The sequence below is a fragment of the Microcebus murinus genome, chromosome 6 (genome assembly GCF_040939455.1).
Source record: "Microcebus murinus isolate Inina chromosome 6, M.murinus_Inina_mat1.0, whole genome shotgun sequence".
NCBI classification, from domain to species: domain Eukaryota; kingdom Metazoa; phylum Chordata; class Mammalia; order Primates; family Cheirogaleidae; genus Microcebus; species Microcebus murinus.
This window is the reverse complement of record NC_134109.1, coordinates 59,989,130-60,014,243: the sequence shown is the minus strand read 5'-3', so window position 1 is coordinate 60,014,243 and position 25,114 is coordinate 59,989,130. Positions and strand designations below refer to the sequence as shown.

At 40.9% G+C, this 25,114-nt stretch overlaps 1 protein-coding gene across 1 annotated transcript; it reads right to left on the bottom strand.

Moving 5' to 3' along the window:
* On the bottom strand, positions 1-24,063 carry EAPP (E2F associated phosphoprotein). Its single transcript, XM_076004110.1, has 6 exons — positions 23,855-24,063; positions 17,651-17,832; positions 16,539-16,634; positions 13,901-14,018; positions 8,712-8,822; positions 1-655 (listed from the first exon to the last, which is right to left on the bottom strand). The coding sequence occupies exons 1-6, from the start codon at positions 23,926-23,928 to the stop codon at positions 379-381; spliced, it is 858 nt and encodes a 285-aa protein (XP_075860225.1). The 5' UTR covers positions 23,929-24,063; the 3' UTR covers positions 1-378.
* Positions 24,064-25,114: the final 1,051 nt, after the last annotated feature.

The window sequence follows — 25,114 nt, the reverse complement described above, 5'->3', positions numbered from 1 at the left end:
GACAATTCAGGAAACCATTTAATCACACCAAAGATATATCCAAAATAAAAATGACACCCAGAAACAAAGATTACTTAAAACTCCAGAACATTTTAATTCTAAAGAGCTTTAGTAAATAAAAAGCCCCACTGTTTCCAAATGTCCATCAAAAAGGGAATGAATAATTAGTCCCATCAGTATTGAAGGGAAATTAAAGGAAAGAAAAAGGAGGATGGGAGAGATGAAGGTTTTGATAACTATTCTTTTTCATAAAGATAAAATACTGCTTCCTCAAATAACAACACAATATCACTTAATGATATGAATAGGCAGGAGGAAAATAACCGTCCATATTTATCTTATATACAGTATTGGGCAATTAAATGCCAGCTGCTTTGTTTAGGAATGGCTTGCTAAAACATTGAAGAAATGAAAGACTTCATCCTTGTCGTAGACTGCCACTTCCGTAGAACATTCGGTGCACACGACTGGGTGATAGATTTCTTCCACCTCTGTCTCTGCCTGCTCTGCAGCATCTTCACAGTTAGACCTCATCTTCTTATGGCCCCGCCTCTTCTTCCTGTTCTCTGAGGCTTTGTATCTCAGAACCTCCTCTTTGTTAACAGAACAATTCATCACAAACATTGCTCTATATTGAGTTTTGTATGATTCGTGCCTAAGAGGAAAATGAGATGGAGAATCTGGATTTATGTTCTATTTTAATAGTTATCCATTTAGATAAAATTTGAGAACACCAAAAACTTACTGAAATACCAACCAAAGTAAAGACATGGGAACAAAATAGAACACTTAAAGACATTTTAAAGAGTTGTTTTATGAATAGAAACTTTTTAAAAGATAATGGCACAAAGAAATATACCCTCTTTTCTACTGCTTTGAAAGTAATTTATCTCAGGAAAAAAACTGATTTGCTCCTCGAACTTAAAAGAAAAAGTTGTTCAAAACTGGCCAAGTAATGTATTTAAATCTTTGACTTTGTCTTTTCCCAGTGTGACCTGAGACTCTGCTCTCTTCTCATTACAGATGGTGCCATTCTGGTCAACGTGTTAGTTAGAGCTACAGGTTTAAAAGCTTAAAGGACTTCTGACTTTATATTACCCACTCTTGGCTATACTCCACTAATCTAATGAATAGATTGTACTTCCTCTATCCTCCCCAATACATAATATTCTCCTACTTCTTTTCCCACTTAGTAAGTTGCTCTTCTTCCCCCTACCCCTAAACCTGATGCAACAGAAACAGCTGACTAAAAACAGTCAACTCAAACTGTGCATTCATTAGTTCCAAGTATTAATTTACACCTTCACCACGACCACAACCACCAGGATTTAAGTATGTGCAAACTGGTGCTTCTACAGGTAAAGATATAATCTAACCTTTCAGAGATATTTTCAATCATAAACAGTTCTAGTTTCCTGTGCATGTGCAAGTATGTGTTTTTGTGACTGTATCTGTCTCAAATCTGTAAGAATCCCTCATCACATGTTAATGTGGTTTTTCTCTTATCTATATTTATTGTGCATCAGAACAAATCATTTTTCTGAACTGTTTTCTTACAGAACACTCTTAGAAGTCTTAAAAATCATTTCCCCAAACTTTAAAACTTCCATTTAAAAAATTTCACTTTTACTCCATTATATTGAAACCCTGCATTAATATGGGATACAATTTTCACCACGGCCAATTTCCATTATTAGATAATAAAACAACTTCTTTTGAGTATAGGAAACCTGTGTTAACAGTTCCTAAGCAAGGGAAGCAACTTAAGTACAAAGACATTTTCTTCATTTCATAAACACATTCTAGGTGTCAATTTATATGCAAAAAGCTTAAGAGTTCATAAGTATAGCATAAAAATTAATTGTTGATCAGATGATTCAGAAACTTCTGATCAAATGATCAGAAACTTCAAGCTAGCTAATAAGAATTAACTACAACTGACTACTCCTTAGTTCCTAGAATAAATCTACCACTTATATCATCACTTACTTTCAGTTAACTTGAATCACAACATGGACTAAGCTAGCCAATTATAAGGCCAGCAAAAAAACAAACAAAAAACATGAAAAGGAAAAGGATTTGGATTAATAGAACGAAGGAAAAACAAACCATATGATCACTTCAAGTAATGCAGAAAAAGCATTTGACAAAATTTAACACCTTTTCATGATTAAAAATACTCAATAAACTAAGATTTGAAAGAAATTTCCTCAACACAATGGTCATGTATGAAGAACTCATAACTAACACCATATTCAATAGTGAAAGACTGATGCAAATGACAGGATTTCATTCCTTTTTATGGCTAAATTATATTCTATTTTGTATATATACCACATTTTCTTTATTCATCTGCTGATGGATATTTAGGTTATTTCATATCTTGGCTACTGAGAATAGTGCTGCAATAAACCTGGCCATGCAGACAGCTCTTTGATATATTTCCTTTCTTTTGGATATATACCCAGTAGTGGAATTGGTGGATCATATGGTAGTTCTATTTTTAGTTTTTTGTGGATCCTCCATACTGTCCACCATAGTGGCTGTACTAATTTACACAATAGTGTTGTACTATACAACAGTGTAGGAGGGTCTCCTTTCTCCACATCTTCACCAACATCCATTCCCTGTCTTTTTGACAAAAACCATTTTAACTGGGGTGAGATGATCTCTCATTATGGTTCTGATTTGCAATTCTCTGATGATTAGTGATACTGAGCATTTTTCATATACCTGCTAGCCATTCATGTCTTCTTTTAAACAGTATCTATTCAGATCTTTTGCCAATTTTTTTTTTTTTTTTTTTTTTGAGACAGAGTCTCGCTTTGTTGCCCAGGCTGGAGAGTGAGTGCCATGATGTCAGCCTAGCTCACAGCAACCTTAAACTCCTGGGCTCAAGCAATCCTGCTGCCTCAGCCTCCCGAGTATCTAGGACTACAGGCATGTGCCATCATGCCTGGCTAATTTTTTCTATATATATTAGTTGGCCAATTAATTTCTTTCTATTTATAGTAGAGACAGGGTCTCGCTCTTGCTCAAGCTGGTTTCGAACCCCTGACCTCGAGCAATCCACACGCCTCAGCCTCCCAGAATGCTAGGATTACAGGCGTGAGCCACCGCACCTGGCCCTTTTACCAATTTTTAATTGAAAGATTTGGGTATCTATGCTATTGAATTGTTTGAGCTCCTTATATACTCTGGTTATTAATCTCTTGTCAGGATGAGCGCGGTGGCTCACGCCTGTAATCCTAGTACTCTGGGAAGCTGAGGTGGGAGGATCACTCAAGGTCAGGAGTTCGATACCAGTCTGAGCAAGAACAAGACCTCATCTCTACTAAAAATAGAAAGAAATTATCTGGACAACTAAAAATACATATAGAAAAAAGTAGCCGGGCATGGTGGCGCATGCCTGTAGTTCCAGCTACTTGGGAGGCTGAGGCAGGAGGATCGCTTGAGCCCAGGAGTTTGAGGTTGCTGTGAGCTGGGCTGACGCCACAGCACTCTTGCATGGGCAACACAGCGAGACTCTGTCTCAAAAAAAAAGAAAAAAAAAAATCTCGTTAGATAGTTTGCAAATATTTTCTCCCATTCTGTGGGTTGTCTCTTCACTTTGTCATTGTTTCCTTTGCTGTGCAGAAGCTTTTTAGCTTGCTGTAACCTCATTTGTCTATTTTTGCTTTTGTTACCTGTGCTATTGAGATCTTACCAAAAAATCTTTGCCCAGACCAATGTCTTGGAGCATTTCCTCCATGTTTTCTTCTAGTAATTTCATAGTTTCAGGTCTTAGATTTAAGGCTTTAATCCACTTGACGGTGATTTCTGTATGTGGTGAGACGGGGGTCTAGTTTCACTCATTCTTCTGCATATGGATATCTACTTTTCCCAGCACCATTTACTGAAGACACCATCCTATCCCCCTTGTATGTTCTTGGTACCTTTGTTGAAGATGAGTTGGCTATAAATATGTGGATTTATATCTGGGTTCTCTATTCTGTTCCATTGGTCTATATGTCATGTCTTGTTTTTACACCAGTACCATGCTGATTTAGTTACTATAGCTTTGTAGTATAATTTTAAAGTCAGGTAATATAATTCCTCCAGGTTTGTTCTTTTTTGCACAGTATTGCTTTGGCTGTTCTGGGTCTTTTGTGGTTTTGTACAGATTTTAGGATTTTTTTTTCTGTGAAGAATGTCATTGGGTTTTTTTTGGGTTTTTTTTTTTTTTTTTTTGAGACAAAGTCTCACTCTGTTGTCTGGGCTAGAGTGCCCTGGCATCAGTCTAGCTCACAGCAACCTCAAACTCCTGGGCTTGAGCAATCCTTCTGCCTCAGCCTCCCAAGTAGCTGGGACTACAGGCATGCACCACTATGCCCGGCTAATTTTTTTTCTATGTATTTTTAGTTGGCCAATTAATTTCTTTCTATTTTTAGTAGAGGCAGGGTCTCACTCTTGCTCAGGCTGGTTTCAAACTCCTGACCCTGAGTGATCCGCCCACCTCAGCCTCCCAGAGTGCCGTGAGCCACCACACCCAGCCTGTCATTGGTATTTTGACAAGGATTATATCGAATCTTTAAATTGCTTTCAGTAATGATCTCATTTTAACAATATTAATTCTTCCAATTTGTAAGTATATAATATCTTTCCATTTTTTTGTCCTCTTCAATTTATTTTATCAGCGTTTTTATAGTTTTCCTCGTATAGATCTTTCACATCTTTGTTTAAATTGATACCTAGTTTTGTGGGTTTTTTATTTGTTTCTGACAGAGTCTTTCCTGTTCTTTTAGCAGGTTATGAGCGCAGTGGCATCATCATAGCTCAATGCAACCTCAAACTCCTAGGCTCAAGCAATCCTTTCCTCAGCTGGGACTGCAGGCACACACAACTATACCCAGCTAATTTTTCTATTTTTTGTAGAGACAGTGTTTCAATCTTGCTTGGGCTGGTCTTGAACTCTTGACCTCAAGCAATCCTCCTGCCTTTGTCCCCCAGAGTGCTAGGTTTACTGGTATCAGCCATTGCACCCAGCCGATTCCTAGGTATTTTATATTCTTTATAGCTATTGTAAATGAGATTGCAATTTCTTTTTCAGATTGTTCGCCATTGGCCTATATAAAATCTAATGGGTTTTTTATGTTGATTTTGTATCTAGCAACTTACACTGAATTTATCACTTCTAACAGTTTTTTGGTGGAGTCTTTAGGTTTTTCTAAGTATACAATCATATTGTCTACAAACAAGGCTAATTTGACATCTTCCTTTCCAATGTGGATGCCTTTTATTTCTTTCTCTTGCCTACATGCTCTGGCCAGTACTTCCAGTATTTATTATATGTTGAATAAAAGTGGTGAACATGGGCATCCTTGTCCTGTTCCAGACCTTAGAGGAAAGGCTTCTAATTTTTCCCTATTCAGTACAATGTTAGCTGTGGGTCTGTCACACATGACCTTTATTTTGAGGTATGTTTGTTCTACACCCAGTTTGTTGAGGGCTTTTATCATAAAGGGATGTCGAATTTTATCAAATACTTTTTCAGCATCTATAGAAATCATATTGTTTTAGGCATAGTGGCGTGCACCTGTAGTCCTAGATACTTGGAAGGCTGAGGCAAGACAATCACTTGAGCCTAGGAGTTTGAGGTTGCCATGAGGTACAATGATGCCACTGTCGGGATGACAGCGTGAGACTCTGTCTCCACACACACACACAAAAGAGCATGTTGTTTAATTTCCATGTGCTTGAGTATTCTCCAAGGTTCCTATTATTATTGATTTCTAGGTTTATTCCATTGACATCAGAAGAGATACTTGATATGATTTCTACTTTTATAATCTGTTGAGACTTGTTTTGTGGCCCAAGATAAGGTCTGTTCTGGAGATGTTCCACATGCTAATGAAAAGAATATGTATTCTGCAGCAGTTAAATGAAATGTTCTGTAAATGTCAGTTAGGCCTATTTGGTCTAGAATATAGTTTAACTCTGATGTTTCTTTATTGATATTCTGTGTCTGGATGATCTGTCCATTACTGACAGTGGGGTGTTGAAGTCTATCTCTCCTTTTAGATCTATTAATGTTTGCTTTATATACTTGGGAGCTCTGGTGTTGGGTGTATAGACATTTATAACTGTTATATCCTCTTGCTGAACTGACCCTTTCATCATTATACAGTCACCTTTGTGTCTTTACAGTCTTTGATTTTGTCTGTTTTATCTAAGCATAGCTACTTTTGCTCTTTTTTTTTTGGTTTCCAGTTATATGGAGTGTATTTTTCCAACTCTGCACTTTCAGTCTATGTGTGTCTTTATAGATAAAGTGGGTTTCTTAAGACAGCATATAGTCAGGTCTTGTTTCTTTATCCTCTCTATGCCTTTTAATTGGAGAATTGAGTCCATTTACAGTGTTGTTATTTTTTTTTCTTTTTTTGAGACAGAGTCTCGCTTTGTTGCCCAGGCTAGAGTGAGTGCCATGGCGTCAGCCTAGCTCACAGCAACCTCAAACTCCTAGGCTCAAGCAATCCTCCTGCCTCAGCCTCCTGAGTAGCTGGGACTACAGGCAAGCGCCACCATGCCCAGCTAATTTTTTCTATGTATATTAGTGGGCCAATTAATTTCTTTCTATTTATAGTAGAGACGGGGTCTCGCTCTTGCTCAGGCTGGTTTCAAACTCCTGACCTCCAGCAATCCGCCCACCTCGGCCTCCCAGAGTGCTAGGATTACAGGCATGAGCAACCGTGCCCAGCCTATATAACCTTTTATGTTTCTTTTCTCTTGCTACTTTTAGGATCCTTTATCCTTGAGAGTTTACTATATGCCTGGGAGTAGTTTTATTTTTGTTGAATATCTTTGGTGTTCTCTGACCTTTCTGCACCTGGATATTTATCTCTTTCTTGATATTTGGAAAGTTCTTTCTTGTAATTTCTTTGAATAAGCTTTCTAACCCTTGTTCTTGCTCTACTCCCTCTTGAACTCCAATCATTCTTAGTTGGTCTTTTGAGGAAATTTTCTATATCTTGTAAGCAGATATTTATTCCTTTTCATTCTTTTTTCTTTTTCCTATGTGTTTTCAAATAGCCTGTCTTTCAGCTACATGATTTTCTCCTCTGCTTGATCCATCCTGCTGAGAGCCTCTAATGAATTTTCCTGTACAGCAAATATATTTCTCAGTTCCAAGATTTGTTTAATTTTATCATTTCAATCTATTTGTTAACTATCTCTGATAAATTTCTGAACTGCCTTTCTGTGTTGTTTAGAGATCACTGAGTTTTCTTAAAATTGCTATTTGAAATTCCTGATTAGAAAGTTCATATATCACATTCTTATTAGGGTCAGTCACTGGTCCCTTGCTTTGCCTATTTGAAGAGGTCATGGCTCCTTGTTTACTGCTGTTCCTTGTGGATATATGCCTACATCTTTGCACTGAAGGATTATTTATTCTGGTCTTCTTGGTCTAGCTTGTTTTGGTTTTCATTGAATATGTTTTCTTAGAGATTCTTTATAATCTTTACTTTTTTTTTTTTGCTAGGTCACTGCCTCCTTTCTGGCACTATAAGGTGCCTTAAGTCTATGTTTGCCTCAGCCCTGGTAAACAATTGGAGCACTGCCCATCCCAAATGGGGAAGGCCCCAAAGGGGACATCACAATAGTGTGAGAAGGCTGACTAGGGGTTCATATCCAAGGGACCTGCAGACCAAACCTCCTACAGTGTGATGCTGCTGAAGAGCCACTCTGATTTGGCTTCTCCTTTGACCAAGTTACAAAGCAGAGCTTCTAGGTCTAGGGATGGTAGTTCCACCTCCCTCCTTTGTCTCTGGCTATTCTCAGGGATAGTTTCCTTTCAGGCACTCACGATGCTTTCTGTGGGTTAAGGCAGGGACATGTCTCCTGCCAGGGAACCCAAGATGGCACAGAAGCTGGTTGTCCATCTTTTTTCTTTTTTTTCTGAGTCTCACTCTGATTCCCTAAGTAGAGTGCTGTGGTGTCAGCCTAGCTCACAGCAACCTCAAGCTTCTGGGCTCAAGCAATCCTCCTGCCTCGGCCTCCCAGGTAGCTGGGACTAAAGGTACTCGCCACAACGCCTGGCTAATTTCTCTATTTTTTGTAGAGACAGAGTCTTGCTCTTGCTCAGGCTGATCTCAAACTCCTAAAGACAAGCTACCTTCCCCTTCCCGCCTTGGCTTCCCAGAGTGCTAGGATTACAGGCGTGAGCCACCTCGCCTGGCCATGGTTTTCCATCTTGATCTCACTTTTTCCACTACAGAAACTGTGAGTTGGGGGTAATTTTTCCACCTGGTTGGTGCTGGGCAGACTGGAGGGAGGGGTGTCACAAATATGAAAGTCTGATTCTCTTATTGTCTGCTCAGAGTTTTTTGACTTCTCTGTGGCCCTCGAAATTGTCTCCTCCTTACATTGGAGATCTGGGATATTGGTGGTGATAATCTTGACACTGTATATTTGGTTTGGGTTTTCTGGGGAGAAAGTGAAGCCAGCGTGCTTCTATGCCACCATTTTGGACTAGAAAAGTTACATTTAACAGAACTATGTATAACCAAAATTATTTATATTAATATAAAAATTAGTTAATTAACACCAAGGATATGAGTACAGAACCTTATCAGAGTTCCTGAGTACCTGGAAAGTCTATTTCTTATTTAAACAAAGGACCATCAAGCTGGCTTTTGTTTTTTTTTTGGGGGGGGATGGCCTTCATCCATTACCTTTGACAATCAAGGCATAATGTGGTCATGCAGGCAGGGCAATTCAAGACAGCATCACTATTTGGAACAGGTTGTTGTTGACGTGGTCTCCGTAGTCCAAAGCCATGATAACTAGAACAGAAGAAGAAAGTGGGGGGAAAACACAATAAAGCCAGATCTTTGTTTCTAATGCTACTCTCTATTATAAAGAATAATACTCCTCAGAGAAATGGCTAATTCTAGGGAATACAAGATGAACCTGAAGTATCTTGTAGTGTCAGAACATGAGGAAGTGCTCAAGAAAACAAGAACAAAACAATGAGGGGGTTATGTCAAAGGAAACAGGAGCCAACTGAAAGAGTTCCCAATGGTCAAAGCTGAAACAATTTGAACAACACAACAAAGTAGTACTGGATTATAACCCAAAGTATAAAATACCCATGAGTCCATGCTAACATAAATGACTGAATAAATAAATAAATGGGGGAAAACAGACAAATCTCCAATACAGAAGAATTCCAAATTATTTATGAAGATACTCTCCCCTCAAGGACTCCCCATTCTTTTAAGTCTTGGCTACACATAGTGATTTCCTTCCAAAGAGTATAGTATGGAAAGGGGGAAAAGAATAACTTTACAGTAGAGAAACCTGGCAAATACTACTCAGCCAGGTGATCAAGGTCAATATCAACAGTAAAAATCATGTTGGTAGCATGCACCCTTGATATAATGTGATGAATATGGCTCTATACTTCTGTGTTCTTCCTACTAAAAATTTATAATCCCAGTCTAATTATGAGAAAAACATCAGAAGAATTCCAACAGTGGGGCCTCTTACAATACATGTGACTAGAACTCCTTAAAGCACACAAGGTCATTAAAAACAAGGGAAGTCTGAGAAATTGACAGTCAAGAAGAACCTAAGGAGATATGACAACTGTAATATGGTATCCTATGTGGGATCCTGAAACAGAAAATGGACATTACATGAAAACTAAGGAAATCTGAAAAACTATGGACTTTGGATAATAATATATCAGTATTGGTTCATTAATTGTACTGTACGAATATAATATTGTTATAGGGGAAACTGTCTTTGTGTGTGTATGTGTATGTTATTAGGGTGGGGAGGTGGTATATGGGAACTCTTTGTATTATCTACCCAATTTTTCTGTAAAATATATATACGTATAGGCTAGTTGTGTTAGCTCACACCTGTAATCCTAGCACTCTGGGAGGCCGAGGTGGGAGGACTGCTTGAGCTCAGGAGTTCGAGACCAGCCGGAGCAATAGCGAGACTCTTGTCTCTACTATGAATAGAAAGAAATTAGCCAAACAACTAAAACTAGAATAAAAATTAGCCAGGCACGGTGGCGCGTGCCTGTAGTCCCAGCTACTCGGGAGGCTGAGGCAGGAGGATCGCTTGAGCCCAGGAGTTTGAGGTTGCTGTGAGCTAGGCTGACGCCACGGCACTCTAGCCCGGGCAAGAAAGTGAGACTGACTCAAAAAAAAAAAAAGAGAAAACAAATATACATATATATATATTTTTTTTTGAAAAATATATATATATTTTTTTTTCTTTTCTTTTTTTGAGACAGAGTCTCACTTTCTTGCCCAAGCTAGAGTGAGTGCCATGGCCTCAGCCTAGCTCACAGCAACCTCAAACTCCTGGGCTCAAGCGATCCTCCTGCCTCAGCCTCCCGAGTAGCTGGGACTACAGGCATGCGCCACCGTGCCTGGCTAGTTTTTTTTTTTTTTTCTATATATATTAGTTGGCCAATTAATTTCTCTCTATTTATAGTAGAGACAGGGTCTCGCTCTTGCTTAGGCTGGTTTCGAACTCCTGACCTCGAGCAATCCGCCCACCTCGGCCTCCCAGAGTGCTAGGATTACTAGCGTGAGTCACCGTGAGTCACCGTGAGTGGCCTATATATATATTTCTTTTCTTTTTTTTTTTTGAGACAGAGTCTCACTTTGTTGCCCAGGCTAGAGTGAGTGCCATGGCGTCAGCCTGGCTCACAGCAACCTCAATCTCTGGGGCTCAGCGATCCTACTGCCTCAGCCTCCCGAGTAGCTGGGACTACAGGCATGCGCCACCATGCCTGGCTCATTTTTTGTATATATATATATTTTTTAGTTGGTCAATTAATTTATTTCTATTTTTGGTAGAGACGGGGTCTCGCTCAGGCTGGTTTCGAACTCCTGACCTTGAGCAATCCGCCCGCCTCGGCCTCCCAAAGTGCTAGGATTACAGGCGTGAGCCACCACACCTGGCCTATATTTCTTAATATTAATATTTTTAAGACTTAAGGTAAGTTCCTGAAAATACTGAATAAAAGACAAATCATTTGCCATTACTTCCTAAACTCTTTAAATATCTGTAGGAAAAAATACTGAAAATATAGCATATATTTTACAATTATTAAATACCTCCAATACTTAGCAAATTTCAAAACAAAAACCACAAGAAAGTAACTTCATTTATTCATACAATAGATGTTTACTGAGTGTCCATCTGAAAATCTGCAAGACCCTAACAATACAGCACTGGACAGGCCAGGCTTGACCACTGCCCTCATGGTGCTTTTAAAAGGTAGAGAATTCATCATTTGAAGTTAGTTTCTGTGGTCTTAAAAGGCAACTACTGCTTGATGCAGGAATGTAAATAACAAGTCAACAAAATGTTATTTCTTCTCAGGATATATATAACAATGAAAATACATTCTGTCTTATTTCACCAAATTTTGTTACCAGAATTGGGAGCTAGACTATAATCTCTCTGACCAACACAGTATCACTCATCACCTTTAAAATATTCATTCATTTCGCACTATAGGTGAGGGAAAATAGTCATTAAATAAATGCAAAGGACAGTTAAGGAAGCGGTGCATAGGTGAATCAGGGATAGGACAAAAGGACAAAGTGGTAGAGTAGACTAAAAGGCAGTATACAAAGACCCCTCCCACACCAACATCAATCCCTCCAGACTTGAAAAATACAGATTCCTGAACCCCACCTTAGGTGAATCAAAACCTCCTAGAGTAGGACTCAAGGAATTCATTTCAATCTTCCCAGATAATTTTGAAGCACAGCCAGGCTGGGGAAGCAATGGGTAATAGTGACAAGTTGCCTACCTTTTAATTTTATGACAAATCAACCTTTATATAAAAATCTAGTCTCTAAACTGTTGTATATTACTGGTGAGAATGTAAAATGGACCAGTTGCTATGGAAAATAGTTGGTGGTTTCTCAAGAAGTTAACTACAGAAGTAACATAAGACCCAGCAATTCTCCCCCTAGGTGTAGTATATACCCAAAAGAAATGAAAACAGGAACTCAAAAGAGATGCTTGTATACCAATGTTGATAACAACACAATTCACAATGGTCAAAAAGCGTGTTGGCCAGGCGTCATGCCTCACACCTATAAACCTAGCACTCTGGGAGGCAGAGGTGGGAAAGTCACTTGAGGTCAGTAGTTCAAGACCAGCCTGAGCAAGAGCAAGACCCCATCTCTACAAGAAATAGAAAAAATTAGCTGTGTGTGGCAGTGCACACCTATAGTCCTAGCTACTTGGGAGGCTGAGACAGGAGGATTGCTTGAGCCCCAGAGTTTGAGGTTACAGTGAGCTATGAGGATGCTGCTGCACCCTAGCCCAAGCAGCAGAGCAAGACTCTGTCTCAAAAAAAAAAACAGGACTAATATATGTTAAAAACATAGATGATACCCTAAAATCAAAGTCTGGAAAAAGAGAAAGAAAAAAAATAAATAAAGAATATAAAATTTTTTAAATTAAAAAAAAGAGGCCGGGCGCTGTGGCTCACGCCTGTAATCCTAGCTCTTGGGAGGCCGAGGCGGGCGGATTGCTCAAGGTCAGGAGTTCAAAACCAGCCTGAGCAAGAGCGAGACCCCGTCTCTACTATAAATAGAAAGAAATGAATTGGCCAACTGATATATATATAAAAAATTAGCCGGGCATGGTGGCACATGCCTGTAGTCCCAGCTACCCGGGAGGCTGAGGCAGAAGGATCACTCGAGCCCAGGAGTTTGAGGTTGCTGTGAGCTAGGCTGACGCCACGGCACTCACTCTAGCCTGGGCAACAAAGCGAGACTCTGTCTCAAAAAAAAAAAAAAAAAAAAAGAAAAAGAAAAGAAAAGAAAAAACATAGATGAAACTAAAGAACGTTATGCCCAATGAAAGAAGCCAGATAAAAAAAACATAAATTGTATAATATTCCATTCATATGAAATATCTAGAATAAGTAAATCCATAGAAACAGAACACAGATCATTGGTTATCTGGAACTAGGAGAAGGTATAAAGAAAGCACTAAATGGTACAGGGTTTCCTTTTGGGATGATGAAACCAGTTTGAAGCAAGATAACAGTAGTAATTGCACAAACACTGTCAGTATACTAATTGTCAATGAATTGTTCACTTTTAAAGTGAGTGATTTTATTTTATTTTATTTTATTTATTTTTGAGACAGAGTCTCACTCTGCCTGGGCTAGAGTGCCGTGGCATCAGTCTAGCTCACAGCAACCTCAAACTCCTTGGCTCAAGTGATACTCCTGCCTCAGCCTCCTGAGTAGCTGGGACTACAAGCAATGCGCCACCATGCCCAGCTAATTTTTTCTATATATATTTAGTTGTCCAATTAATTTCTTTCTATTTTTAGTAGAGACAGGGTCTCGCTCTTGCTCAGGCTGGTTTTGAACTCCTGACCTGGAGCAATCCTCCCACGTCGGCCTCCCAGAGTGCTAGGATTACAGGCGTGAGCCACCACGCCCGGCCTAAAGTGAGTGATTTTATGTTACATAAATTTCACCTCAATTTTCAAAAATCAAATTTGTAAACAATTAAAAAGAACAATTTGGATGCTAAACATAACATCTGCTCCTCATCCACATAAACGCTTAAAATAATTTAACTCATAAACTCTCAAAATAATTTTAAATTGTGTCTATTTAAAAAAAAGTCAGCTTTGTTTCTTGAATGAAGAGTGACTAAAGCGGTTAGAATTCAACAACAATTTTTAAAAATAAATTGACTGAAATTTGCTGGTTATTTTCAAAATAAACCAGTTTTTTTCTCAAACTTCTTTATGTGTGTATATAAACATACACATACATTCAAAATGTGAATATAGTAAAAATCATCTTTCAGTCATGTTTTTCTAAAGATTCTAAATACTAAATTTAAGTTCTTACCCCCTTCTCTGTGCATCAACCCAGGCTTGATCTCTGTTATCTTTTTCAGGATCATACAGTAATTCATCATTTGTTGGAATCCTGTGTTGTTTCTTCTTCTTTTTCTTGGTCACCTGTGCTAATTTTGAAAATGTTAAGAATACGGTTAAGTATCATGCCTAAAGTTCACATTGCTTTAATATAAAATGAAGAATCTCATTTCCCATGCTATATATTCATTTATATTTTCCTTGAAAATTTTTTAAAACTCTTCCTCCAAATAAAGTTCTTGTCCAATTAATGAGGCATTAAAATAAAGATGACAGAGGAAGCAAAAACTGTTTCTTCACCAAAAACTGGTATCTCAAGGACTGAGTTCACATAACTCGAATTCAGTGTCTCAAAAAAGCCACTTGGGCCAGGCAGGGTGGCTCACACCTGTAATCCTAACACTCTGGGAGGCCGAGGAAGGCGGATTGCTCGAGGTTAGTAGTTCGAAACCAGCCTAAGCAAGAGCGAGACCCCATCTCTACTAAAAATAGAAAGAAATTAATTGGCCAACTAAAAATATATAGAACAAATTAGCTGGGCATGGTGGCGCGTGCCTGTAGTCCCAGCTACTAGGGAGGCTGAGGCGGGAGGATCACTTGAGACCAGGAGTCTGACGGTGCTGTGAGCTAGGCTGACGCCATGGCACTCTAGCCAGGGTGACAAAGTGAGACTCTGTCTCAAAAAAAAAAAAAAAAAAAAAAGAATATATAAAAATATAAAATAGTTCTTTACCACATAAATTTGTTATTTGTAGATTCCAATGTAATTACTGATAAAATTAGTTTTAGTTCTTGTCATTATGTTCGACTTTGCTCAAATTTTATAAAAAAATCAATTTTAGCTGGCACAGTGGCTCACACCTGTAATCCTAGCACTCTGGGAGACCCAGGCGGGCAGACTGCTCCAGGTCAGGAGTTCAAAACAAGCCTGAGCAAGAGCAAGACCCCATCTCTACTAGAAGTAGAAAGAAATTAATTGGCCAACTAAAAATATATAGAAAAAATTAGCCGGGCATAGTGGTACATGCCTGTAGTCCCAGCTACTCAGGAGGCTGAGGCAGAAAGATCGCTTGAGCCCAGGAGTTTGAGGTTGCTGTGAGCTAGGCTCACGCCACGGCACTGCACTCTAGCCTGGGCAACAGAATGAGACTCTGTCTCAAAAAAAAAAAGTACATGCTGACTAAAAAGCAATGCACAGGCCAGGCGCTGTGGCTCATGCCTGCAATCCTAGCACTCTGGGAGGCCAAGGCGGGCAAATTGCTTCAGGTCAGGAGTTCGAAACCAGCCTGAGCAAGAGGAGACCCCGTCGTCTCTACTATAAATAGAAAGAAATTAATTGGCCAACTAATATATATAGAAAAAAATTAACCCAGCATGGTGGCGCATGCCTGTAGTCCCAGCTACTTGGGAGGCTGAGGCAGCAGGATTGCTTGAGACCAGGAGTTTGAGGTTGCTGTGAGCTAGGCTGACGCCATGGCACTCACTCTAGCCTGGGCAACAGAGTGAGACTGTCAAAAAAAAAAAAAAAGCAATGCACAGGCTGGGCACAGTGGCTCACACCTGTAATCCTAGCACTCCAGGAGGCCGAGGCGGGAAGATTGCTTGAGCTCAGGAGTTTCAGACCAGACTGAGCAACAGGAAGACCCCACGTCTACTAAAAGTAGAAAAATTAGCTGGACATCATAGTGTGCACTTGTAGTCCCAGCTACTTGGGAGGCTGAAGCAGGAGTATCACTTAAAACACAGGAGTTTGAGGTTGCTGTGAACTAGCCTGATGCCACGGCAATCTACTCAGTGCAACAGAGTAAATCTTTGTCTCAAAAAATAATAAAAAAATAACAAAAATAAAAAATAAAAAGCAATGCATGGGCCAGGTGTGGTGGCTCACACCTGTAATCCTAGCATTCTGGGACGCAGAGGCAGGAGGACTGAGGCTTGAGACCAGGAGTTCAAGACCAGCCTAAGCAAGAGCGAGCCCCCTTGCTCTGCAAAATCAGTGAAAAAAAGAAAAAAACAAAAGAAGAGCAAAACTGTGTCTCTACCAAAAATAGAAAAAATTAGCTGGGCATGGTGGTGCTTGCTGTAGAGTCCCAGCTACTCGGGAGGCTGAAGCAGAATTGCTTGAGCTGAAGAGGAAGAGGAGGAGGAGGGGGTAGGAGGAGGGGGGAGGGGGAGGGGGAGGAGGGAGGGGGAAGAAGAGGAAGAGGAAGAGGAAGAAGAAGAAGCAGCAGCAGCAGCAGCAACAGCAGCAATGCATTAGAAAAAATTCTTCAGGAGGATAAAAATATTGAAACTATTTGCAAGTGTGAAAACAAATGTTGCTGCTCTAAGGAACCTATAGGGAGATGGAGTCCAAGAGCCCTGAGGAGGAGAGGTATTGAGTAAGGACATATTCCCCCTTTCCCTAGGTACACCTATACAGCACCATTGTTTGTGTCCTGTCCTCACATGCCTGCATCCTCAGCTTTTCTCACTAATCAATCCTGCTTTTGTTTTCACATCAGTGGCATCCAATTTCCTACAAGATAAAACTCAGAGGGAAATCCTAATATCAAGTAATTGTTAACGTAAATTTTTCTCATAAAATACAATGTAAATATGTTATTTACCTGCTTTGTCTTCATCCTCAGAATCAGAATCAAAATATATATCATCATAGTACTTTATCGGAGTTGTTCCAACTTTCTGATTTCCTGAAGAGGAGCCTATTCAAACCAGAAGTGAAGTTTACAAACTAAACCATACATAATTCACAAGGAAAAAAACTCCACATATTCTTCTATCACCTCAAAGTATTACCAACTCTTTCACACTCTCACCTGGATGATGAAATATTTTCACACCAATGACTTACTCAATTTCTATGTCCTATGCAATTATGGAGAACTGCCCCTCCTTGAAGTGTTCCAAATCTTGAGAAAATTATCCCCTCTCCCTTCCCACAAATCTAATTAAATATTCTCAGGTTGCCAGTATTATATATCTCTACCTTTCAGCCATGAAGTATGCTGTGGAGAACAGAAAGTAAACATATTGTTCTAAGAAACATCAGGAGAAAGAGGGTAAGAACCCTACAAGAAGGCAAGGGGAATAAGTCAAAGACACACTCTCCCTTTCTCCTCAGTTGTGCCCACTGGCCATAACATGCCTCCATCCCTAATTCTTCCTCTTAATTAACATCTGCTTTCATCTTTATTATATTATTACCATATGCTTTCAATTCTAACCATTAATACACAGCATATCTACATGGAAACCAATGCTGAGGAGTCCTACTTTTATAAGCCAGTTTTCAGGTCAGGTATGTTTTACATGAAGACCAACTATCAAAATGAAGTATTAATATGTTTCATTACTTACTAAAAAATGAGACAGGAATCTGTGGTGACACATCATTAAATCTGCTGTATCAGTGCCATTTAACCCTAAAAATACTTCTATAAGCTTATGTGTCTTTTTTTTAATCCTAGAGTAAAAACTACAAAAAGAAACCATGCAAGTTAATAAATAGTACTAAATAGTCTCTTTGCAAGAACACAGGATACTTTTCTGTAGTCATCAAAGAAAACTGCAACACTGGTTGCCAGAAATATTTATCCCTTACTCAATAAATATTTATTGAGCATCTACTGAAAGTGCTGAGGACACAAAAGAGCACAAATAAGGTTCCTGCTCTTATGGAGCTTACAAAAATATATATAAAAATTGAACCCAAAGTTACCTGTTCCCAGGGAGGATAATTTGTTCTCCATAGTTTTTATGGTAGAATTTAATTCAGCTTCCATTTCTTTTTCAAATTCATCTTCACTAGATGATTCACTTTCTCCAGTAAGACATTCTCTAATGAGTTTTCGTTTTTGGTCGGGAGTTCCATGTAAAAGCACATCCACTTCATCTTCAGAGCTAGTATACATTTAAATCAGAAAGAATATGAATATTAAAAAATTAGAGGCTGGGCGCGGTGGCTCACGCCTGTAATCCTAGCTCTCTGGGAGGCCGAGGCGGGCGGATTGCTCGAGGTCAGGAGTTCGAAACCAGCCTGAGCAAGAGCGAGACCCCGTCTCTACTATAAATAGAAAGAAATTAATTGGCCAACTAATATATATACAAAAAATTAGCTGGGCATGGTGGCGAATGCCTGTAGTCCCAGCTACTTGGGAGGCTGAGGCAGGAGGATTGCTTGAGCCAGGAGTTTGAGGTTGCTGTGAGCTAGGCTGACGCCATGGCACTCACTCTAGCCTGGGCAACAAAGAGAGACTCTGTCTCAAAAAAAAAAAAAAAAAAAACTCTGGGATAGTTGCATAAGACTTAATATATATGATTAATATATACCTAATATATACACATAAAACATGTTAAGCAACAGTAAATAAATATTACAGTTTAAAAGACACAGTGCTGGCCGGGCGCAGTGGCTCACGCCTGTAATCCTAGCACTCTGGGAGGCCGAGGCGGGCGGATTGCTCAAAGTCAGGAGTTCAAAACCAGCCTGAGCAAGACCCCGTCTCTACTAAAAATACAAAGAAATTAATTGGACAACTAAAAATATATATACAAAAAATTAGCCAGGCATGGTGGCGCATGCCTGTAGTCCCAGCTACTTGGGAGGCTGAGACAGGAGGATCGCCTGAGCCCAGGAGTTTGAGGTTGCTGTGAGCTAGGCTGACGCCATGGCACTCACTCTAGCCTGGGCAACAAAGTGAGACTCAGTCTCAAAAAAAATAAATAAATAAATAAAAGACACAGTGCTACAGAGAACTATAAAAAGAGAGAAATCTAAATGACATCCCAAGTTCTCCTGAGCAATTTCTGCCAATTTATTTTGCCTTCTGTTCCTGGATTTGACCATCAATATTAGTATGACAGGATTAAACCAGATATCAGGAAGAATAAATGTTATCAAAATGATCTGAATGCCTCAGACATTTCTATTATAATCAATAGTACATAAATGATGTTCATTTATTCATGAATTGATGTACAGTTACAGACTATTCCTGACTTTTGCTTCTCTATTTGCTCTTACTATGCTTTTGAGGCTCTAGATAAATCAGAAAAATGCAATTCATGCTAATCAATTTTGCTAATGATAAAGGCCTTAGCCAGATTCTACTCTCAAGAAAATTCCCCATCCTGACCAGTAGGCTCCCATTCTCCAATACCACCATGTACACTCAGGTCCTCTTAACTCTTCCTGTACCACCATATCCTAAAGGCCTCCAGACTCTCTTTTGTTTCATCCTATCCTTAATCCTACTGCCAGAATGTTATTCCTAAGTAACACTCATCACATCCCTACCCAACCCAGAAGCCTTTTCCCATGGCCAAACCTGAAGGCATAGCATTCCAAACAGCCTTCTACAATCTTGCTCCAACTGATCTTTTGAAGCCTACCTCCCACTACTACCCTCTATATACCCCACTGGTCCTGAACTGGGGACAATTTTGCTCCACCCCACCCCTCCCCAGGAAACATTTGGCATGGCTAGAAACATTTTTGATTGTCACAAATGGGTAAGAGGCAGGATCTATTGGCATCTAGTGGGTAGAGACCAGGGGTACTACAAAACATCTTACAATGCACAAGACAGCCTCCCACAACAACGAATTATCTGACCCAAAATGTCAGTGCTTCTAAGCTTAAGAAACTCTGATCTAGGCCGGGCGTGGTGGTTCACGCCTGTAATCCTAGCACTCTGGAAGGCTGAGGCGGGAGGACTGCTCAAGGTAAAGAGTTCGAAACCAGCCTGAGCAGATCGTCTCTACTAAAAAGAGAAAGAAATTAATTGATCAACTAAAAATATATATACAAAAAACTAGCTGGAGGCCAGGCGCGGTGGCTCACGCCTGTAATCCTAGCACTCTGGGAGGCCGAGGCGGGCGCATTGCTTGAGGTCAGGAGTTTGAAACCAGCCTGAGCAAGAGCGAGACCCTGTCTCTACTATAAATAGAAAGAAATTAATTGGCCAACTAATATATATAGAAAAAATTAGCCGGGCATGGTGGCGCATGCCTGTAGTCCCAGCTACTCGGGAGGCTGAGGCAGAAGGATTGCTTGAGCCCAGGAGTTTGAGGTTGCTGTGAGCTAGGCTGACACCACGGCACTCACTCTAGCCTGGACAAGAAAGTGAGACTCTGTCTCAAAAAAAAAAAAAAGAGGGAGAAAAGAAACTCTGATCTATCCTATATTCCAGTGTTTCCAAAGTGGGGGACATAGGAGATTAGTTTAAGTAGAAGCAGAATGGATAGCTCACTAAATAACATCAAATCCATTGCAGGTGGGAATGTAAAATGGTACAGCCACTATGGGAAACAACTTGGCAGTTTCCTATAAAACCAAACATGCAACTACCACACAACCCAGCAATTACACTCCTGGGCATTGATCCCGGAGAAATAAAAACTTATTTTCACACAAAAACCTATATATGAATGTTTATAGTAGTTTTATTCATAATAGCCAAAACTGGAAACAACCCAGATGTCCTTCAATGAATGAACTGTTAAACTATGGAATACTACTCAGCAATAAACAAGGAACAAACTACTGATACATGTAACCTGAATGACTCTCTAGATGATCATGCTGAGAGAAAAATGCCAATCCTGAAGATTACATACTGCATGATTCCACTTATATAACATTATAGAAATGCTGAATAGATTAGTGGTTCCCAAGGGTTAAGTAGGGTGTGAGGTGGGAAGGAAGTGGGCATGACTATAAAAGAGCAGCAAGAGGGATTCTAGTGGTGATGGAATGTTCTGTATCTTGACTATATTAATGTCCATATCCTGGCTGTGATACCAAACTATATTTTGTAGTATGTTAACATTGGAGGAAACTGGGCAAAGGGTACACAGGAACTCTATTATAATATTTTTGGGGTGGGGAAAAAATAATAATAGTATTTCTTACAACTTCATGTGACTCTACAGTGACCTCAAAATAAAGTTTAACTTAAAAAAATTAAATCAAGCCAGGCATTGTGGCATTCCTCTACATTCCCAACTACTCAGGAGGCTCAGGCAGAAGGATCCCTTGAGCCCAGGAATTTGAGGTTACAGTTAGCTACAATGACACCAGTGCACTCTATCAAGGGCAAAAGATGGGAGTGCAAACTAGTTCAACCTCTGTGGAAAGCAATATGGAGATACCTTAAAGCGATACAAGTGAATCCACCATTTGATCCAGCAATCCCATTACTGGGCATCTACCCAAAAGATCCAATGACACTCTACAAAAAAGACACCTGCACTCGAATGTTTATAGCAGCACAATTCATAATTGCAAGGCTGTGGCAACAGCCCAAGTGCCCATCAACCCAAGAATGGATTCATAAAATGTGGTATATGTATACCATGGAGTACTATTCAGCTCTAAGAAACAACGGTGATATAGCACATCTTATATTTTCCTGGTTAGAGCTGGAACCCATACTACTAAGTGAAGTATCCCAAGAATGGAAAAACAAGCACCACATATACTCATCAGCAAACTAGTATTAACTGAGCAGCACCTAAGTGGACACATAGGTACTACAGAAATAGGGTATTGGGCACGTGGGAGGGGGGTGAGGGGAGGGGGCCAGGTATATACATACATAATGAGATGTGCACCATCTGGGGAATAGTCATGCTGGAAACTCACACTTGTGGGGGGAGGGGAGGAATGGGCATTTATTGAAACCTTAAAATCTGTACCCCTCAGGAGTTCGAAACCAGTCTGAGCAAGAACAAGACCCCGTCTCTACTATAAATAGAAAAGAAATTGATTGGCCAACTAATATATAGAGAAAAAATTAGCCGGACATGGTGGTGCATGCCTGTAGTCCCAGCTACTTGGGAGGCTGAGGCAGCAGGATTGCTTGAGCCCAGGAGTTTGAGGTTGCTGTGAGCTAGGCTGACATGCCATGGCACTCACTCTAGCCTGGGCAAGAAAGTGAGACTCTATCTCAAAACAAAAAAAATCTGTACCCCCCCCCATAATATGCAGGGGGGGGGACTCTGAAAAAAAAAGGGCAAAAGAGTCTGTCTTTAAAAAAAAAAAAGAAGGGAAAACAAGAAAGAAACCCTGCTTCTCACTCTCTTTCAAAACAATTAAATGAAAAAAACTTTTTTTTTTTTTTGAGACAGCCCCACTCTGTTGCCCATGCTAGAGTGCCATGGCATCAGCCTAGCTCACAGCAACCTCCAACTCCTGGGCTCAAGCAATCCTTCAGCCTCAGCCTCCCTATAGCAGGGACTACAGGCATGCGCCACCATGCCCGGCTAATTTTTTCTATATATTTTTAGTTGTCCAATTAATTTCTTTCTATTTTTAGTAGAGACAGGGTCTCGCTCTTGCTCAGGCTGGTTTCTCTTGCTCAGGCTGGTTTCGAACTCCTGACCTTGAGCAATCCTCCCGCCTCAGCCTCCCATAGTGCTAGGATTCCAGGAGTGAGCCACCATGCCCGGCAGAAAACTTTTTAAAGACTGAATCAATAATTTAAAATAGACCAGGCACAGTCCAGTGGCTCACACCTATAATCATAGTACTTTAGGAGGCCAAATGAGAGGACTACTTGAGCCCAGGAGTTCAAGACCAGCTTGAGCAATAGCAAGACCCTGTCTCTACAAAAAATACAAAATTAGCCAGCCATGGTGGCAGGGCCTGTAGTCCCAGCTTCTCGGGAGGCTGAGGCAGGATGATCACTTGAGCCCAGGAGTTTCAGGTTGCAATGAGCTGTGATGATGCCACTGCACTATAGCCTAGGCAACAGAGTGAGATCCTGTCTCCAAAAAAATTTTTTATTCACATGACTTGTCAAAAACAAAAAATATTAAAAAAATTTTAAATCAAGTTTATAAATAGGATCTGCTAAAAGCTTCATAAATAGCTAAATTTGCCTGAGAAATCTCTTGGCAACATAACTTCAAATTTGTCCTAGGTAGGATAAATCCCTTCTCTCTGAAAATTTCCACGGAACTTCATTTGCACCTATATAAGGTCAACATTTTCTACAGTGCTCTTCCAAAATATATACTTTATCTTATTGTCCCATATTGTAACACTGTGGAAGAAAAAGATCTTAGGATTTATCTCTGCAGCTCACAGCAAACATGTAATAGTCAAAGAAAAGCCTAGTATGCCCATATTTCTGTTATGGAAGTTTAGTCTTCAAGATGGGCACTTTAGGCTGGGCGTGGTCACTCACGCCTGTAATCCTAGCACTCTGGGAGGCAGAGGAGGAGGATCGCTTAAGGTCCGGAGTTCAAAATCACCCTGGGCAAGAGTGAGACCCCGTCTCTACTATAAACAGAAAGAAATTAATTGGCCAACTACAAATATATACAAAAAAAAAAAAAAAATTAGCCGGGCATGGTGGCCCATGCCTGTAGTCCCAGCTACTCGGGAGGCTGAAGCAGGAGGATTGCTTGAGCCCAGGAGTTTGAGGTTGCTGTGAGCTAGGCTGTCGCCACGGCACTCTACCCCGGGCAAAGAGTGAAACTCTGTCTCAAAAAAGATGGGCACTTCACATTAAGACACGTGAGCCTCACAACAAACTTATGTTTTATATTAGGTTATATACCTTAGACTGCTATGGTTATTATGTCCATTTTATAGATCAGAAACTGAGGATAAGTGACTTGCCTTCGGTTACTCTGCTAAGCTGTAGAGGCAGGTTTCGATAACATGGCTTTTGAAGATTTACGCCGGGTTCCCTGTGATTCTGGAATATCCCTCTTCCCAGAGCCAGTGTCCGGCCCGCCTCCCCGGGGGCTGCGTGACCCCACCAGGAACCCCGCCCTTGGCCTCCCACAAGCGACTGTGGGGCGCAAGATGCGCCCGAGCCGCTGGGCCGAGGGTCCGCAAAGGCTCCGTAGGCGCAGCGAGTAGAGGCAGCCAAGGCCCGGCCTCGAGGGCCAGGGTGGGGCAGGGGCCCACCTGCTCAAAGCTGGCTCCTCGTCGCTAGGCTCTTCAACCGCGTAAGGGTCGTAGTCATCCAGAAGCCGGTTCATGGTGGCCTACAGGTGCCTACACCCTCCTCAGGCGATCAGCAGCGTCTGTTTACTAGGTAGGACTCGTACCTAAATCATCTCCGACGCCACTTCCGCCTGCACTTCCGAGTCCTCCCTGCGCGCCTGCGCAAACTGTCCCAGTGAGGACGTGAGCGGAAGGGGCGGGTCCTAGTCCCAGCGCTGATCTGCCAGTCTACTGCTGCGGGAAAACAACTGCTAATTTACTACCAAAAATAAATAATCGGGCCGGGAGCGGTAACTCAGGCATGTAATCCTAGCACTCTGGGAGGCCGAGGCGGGCGGATTGCTCGAGGTCAGGAGTTCAGAACCAGCCTGAGCAAGAGCGAGACCCCGTCTCTACTATAAATAGAAATTAATTGGCCAACTAATGTATAGAGAAAAAATTAGCCGGGCATGGTGGCGCATGCCTGTAGTCCCAGCTACTCGGGAGGCTGAGGCAGCAGGATTGCTTGAGCCCAGGAGTTTGAGGTTGCTGTGAGCTAGGCTGAGGCCACGGCACTCACTCTAGCCTGGGCAACAGAGTGAGACTCTGACTCAAATCATCATCATCATCATCGGCACTCTTATAAGTGACAGTCTCTAAAATGAACAGTGCATGTGCAGTGTCTCACGTCACCTATGAAGCAAAAATCTCGATGCTGAGGGACACGTAGCGTGAAACCCAATAGGTCCTCAGACCCCAACGCCTGACTTCCCTCCAGTATTGCCTGCCTTTCACCGCGTGGCTCTCAGCCTCGCCTTCATACTGTTCACTCCTCAATCTGACTGTGGCCTCTACTATCTGTCTTGAAGTTGCCTACTTTCCTCCTTTTCCTAGTCCCAACTTTTGCACAGCCCTCATCCGACTCCATTGGACACTTGAGACAAGGCAGATGACAGCCTCTTGATTGGGAGGCAGCTTCCTCTTCTGGTTCTGTACCACACTATATTCGAATTTATGCCTGCTACTGGAACATCTTTCCCCTCTTCCTCATTACCCCATCCAGATGACTCCCCCGTCTGTATCTAGCCCCTGCCCTCTCCTCCAATACTGTCAGATTTCCAGGCGCCTGCTAGATAATTCCACGTGATGCACCGCTGGCAACTCAAACTCAATGTGGCCCAAACCCAACTCATCATCTTCCGCCCCATTCCTATACCTCAGCCTTTAGTGACTTTTGACTCA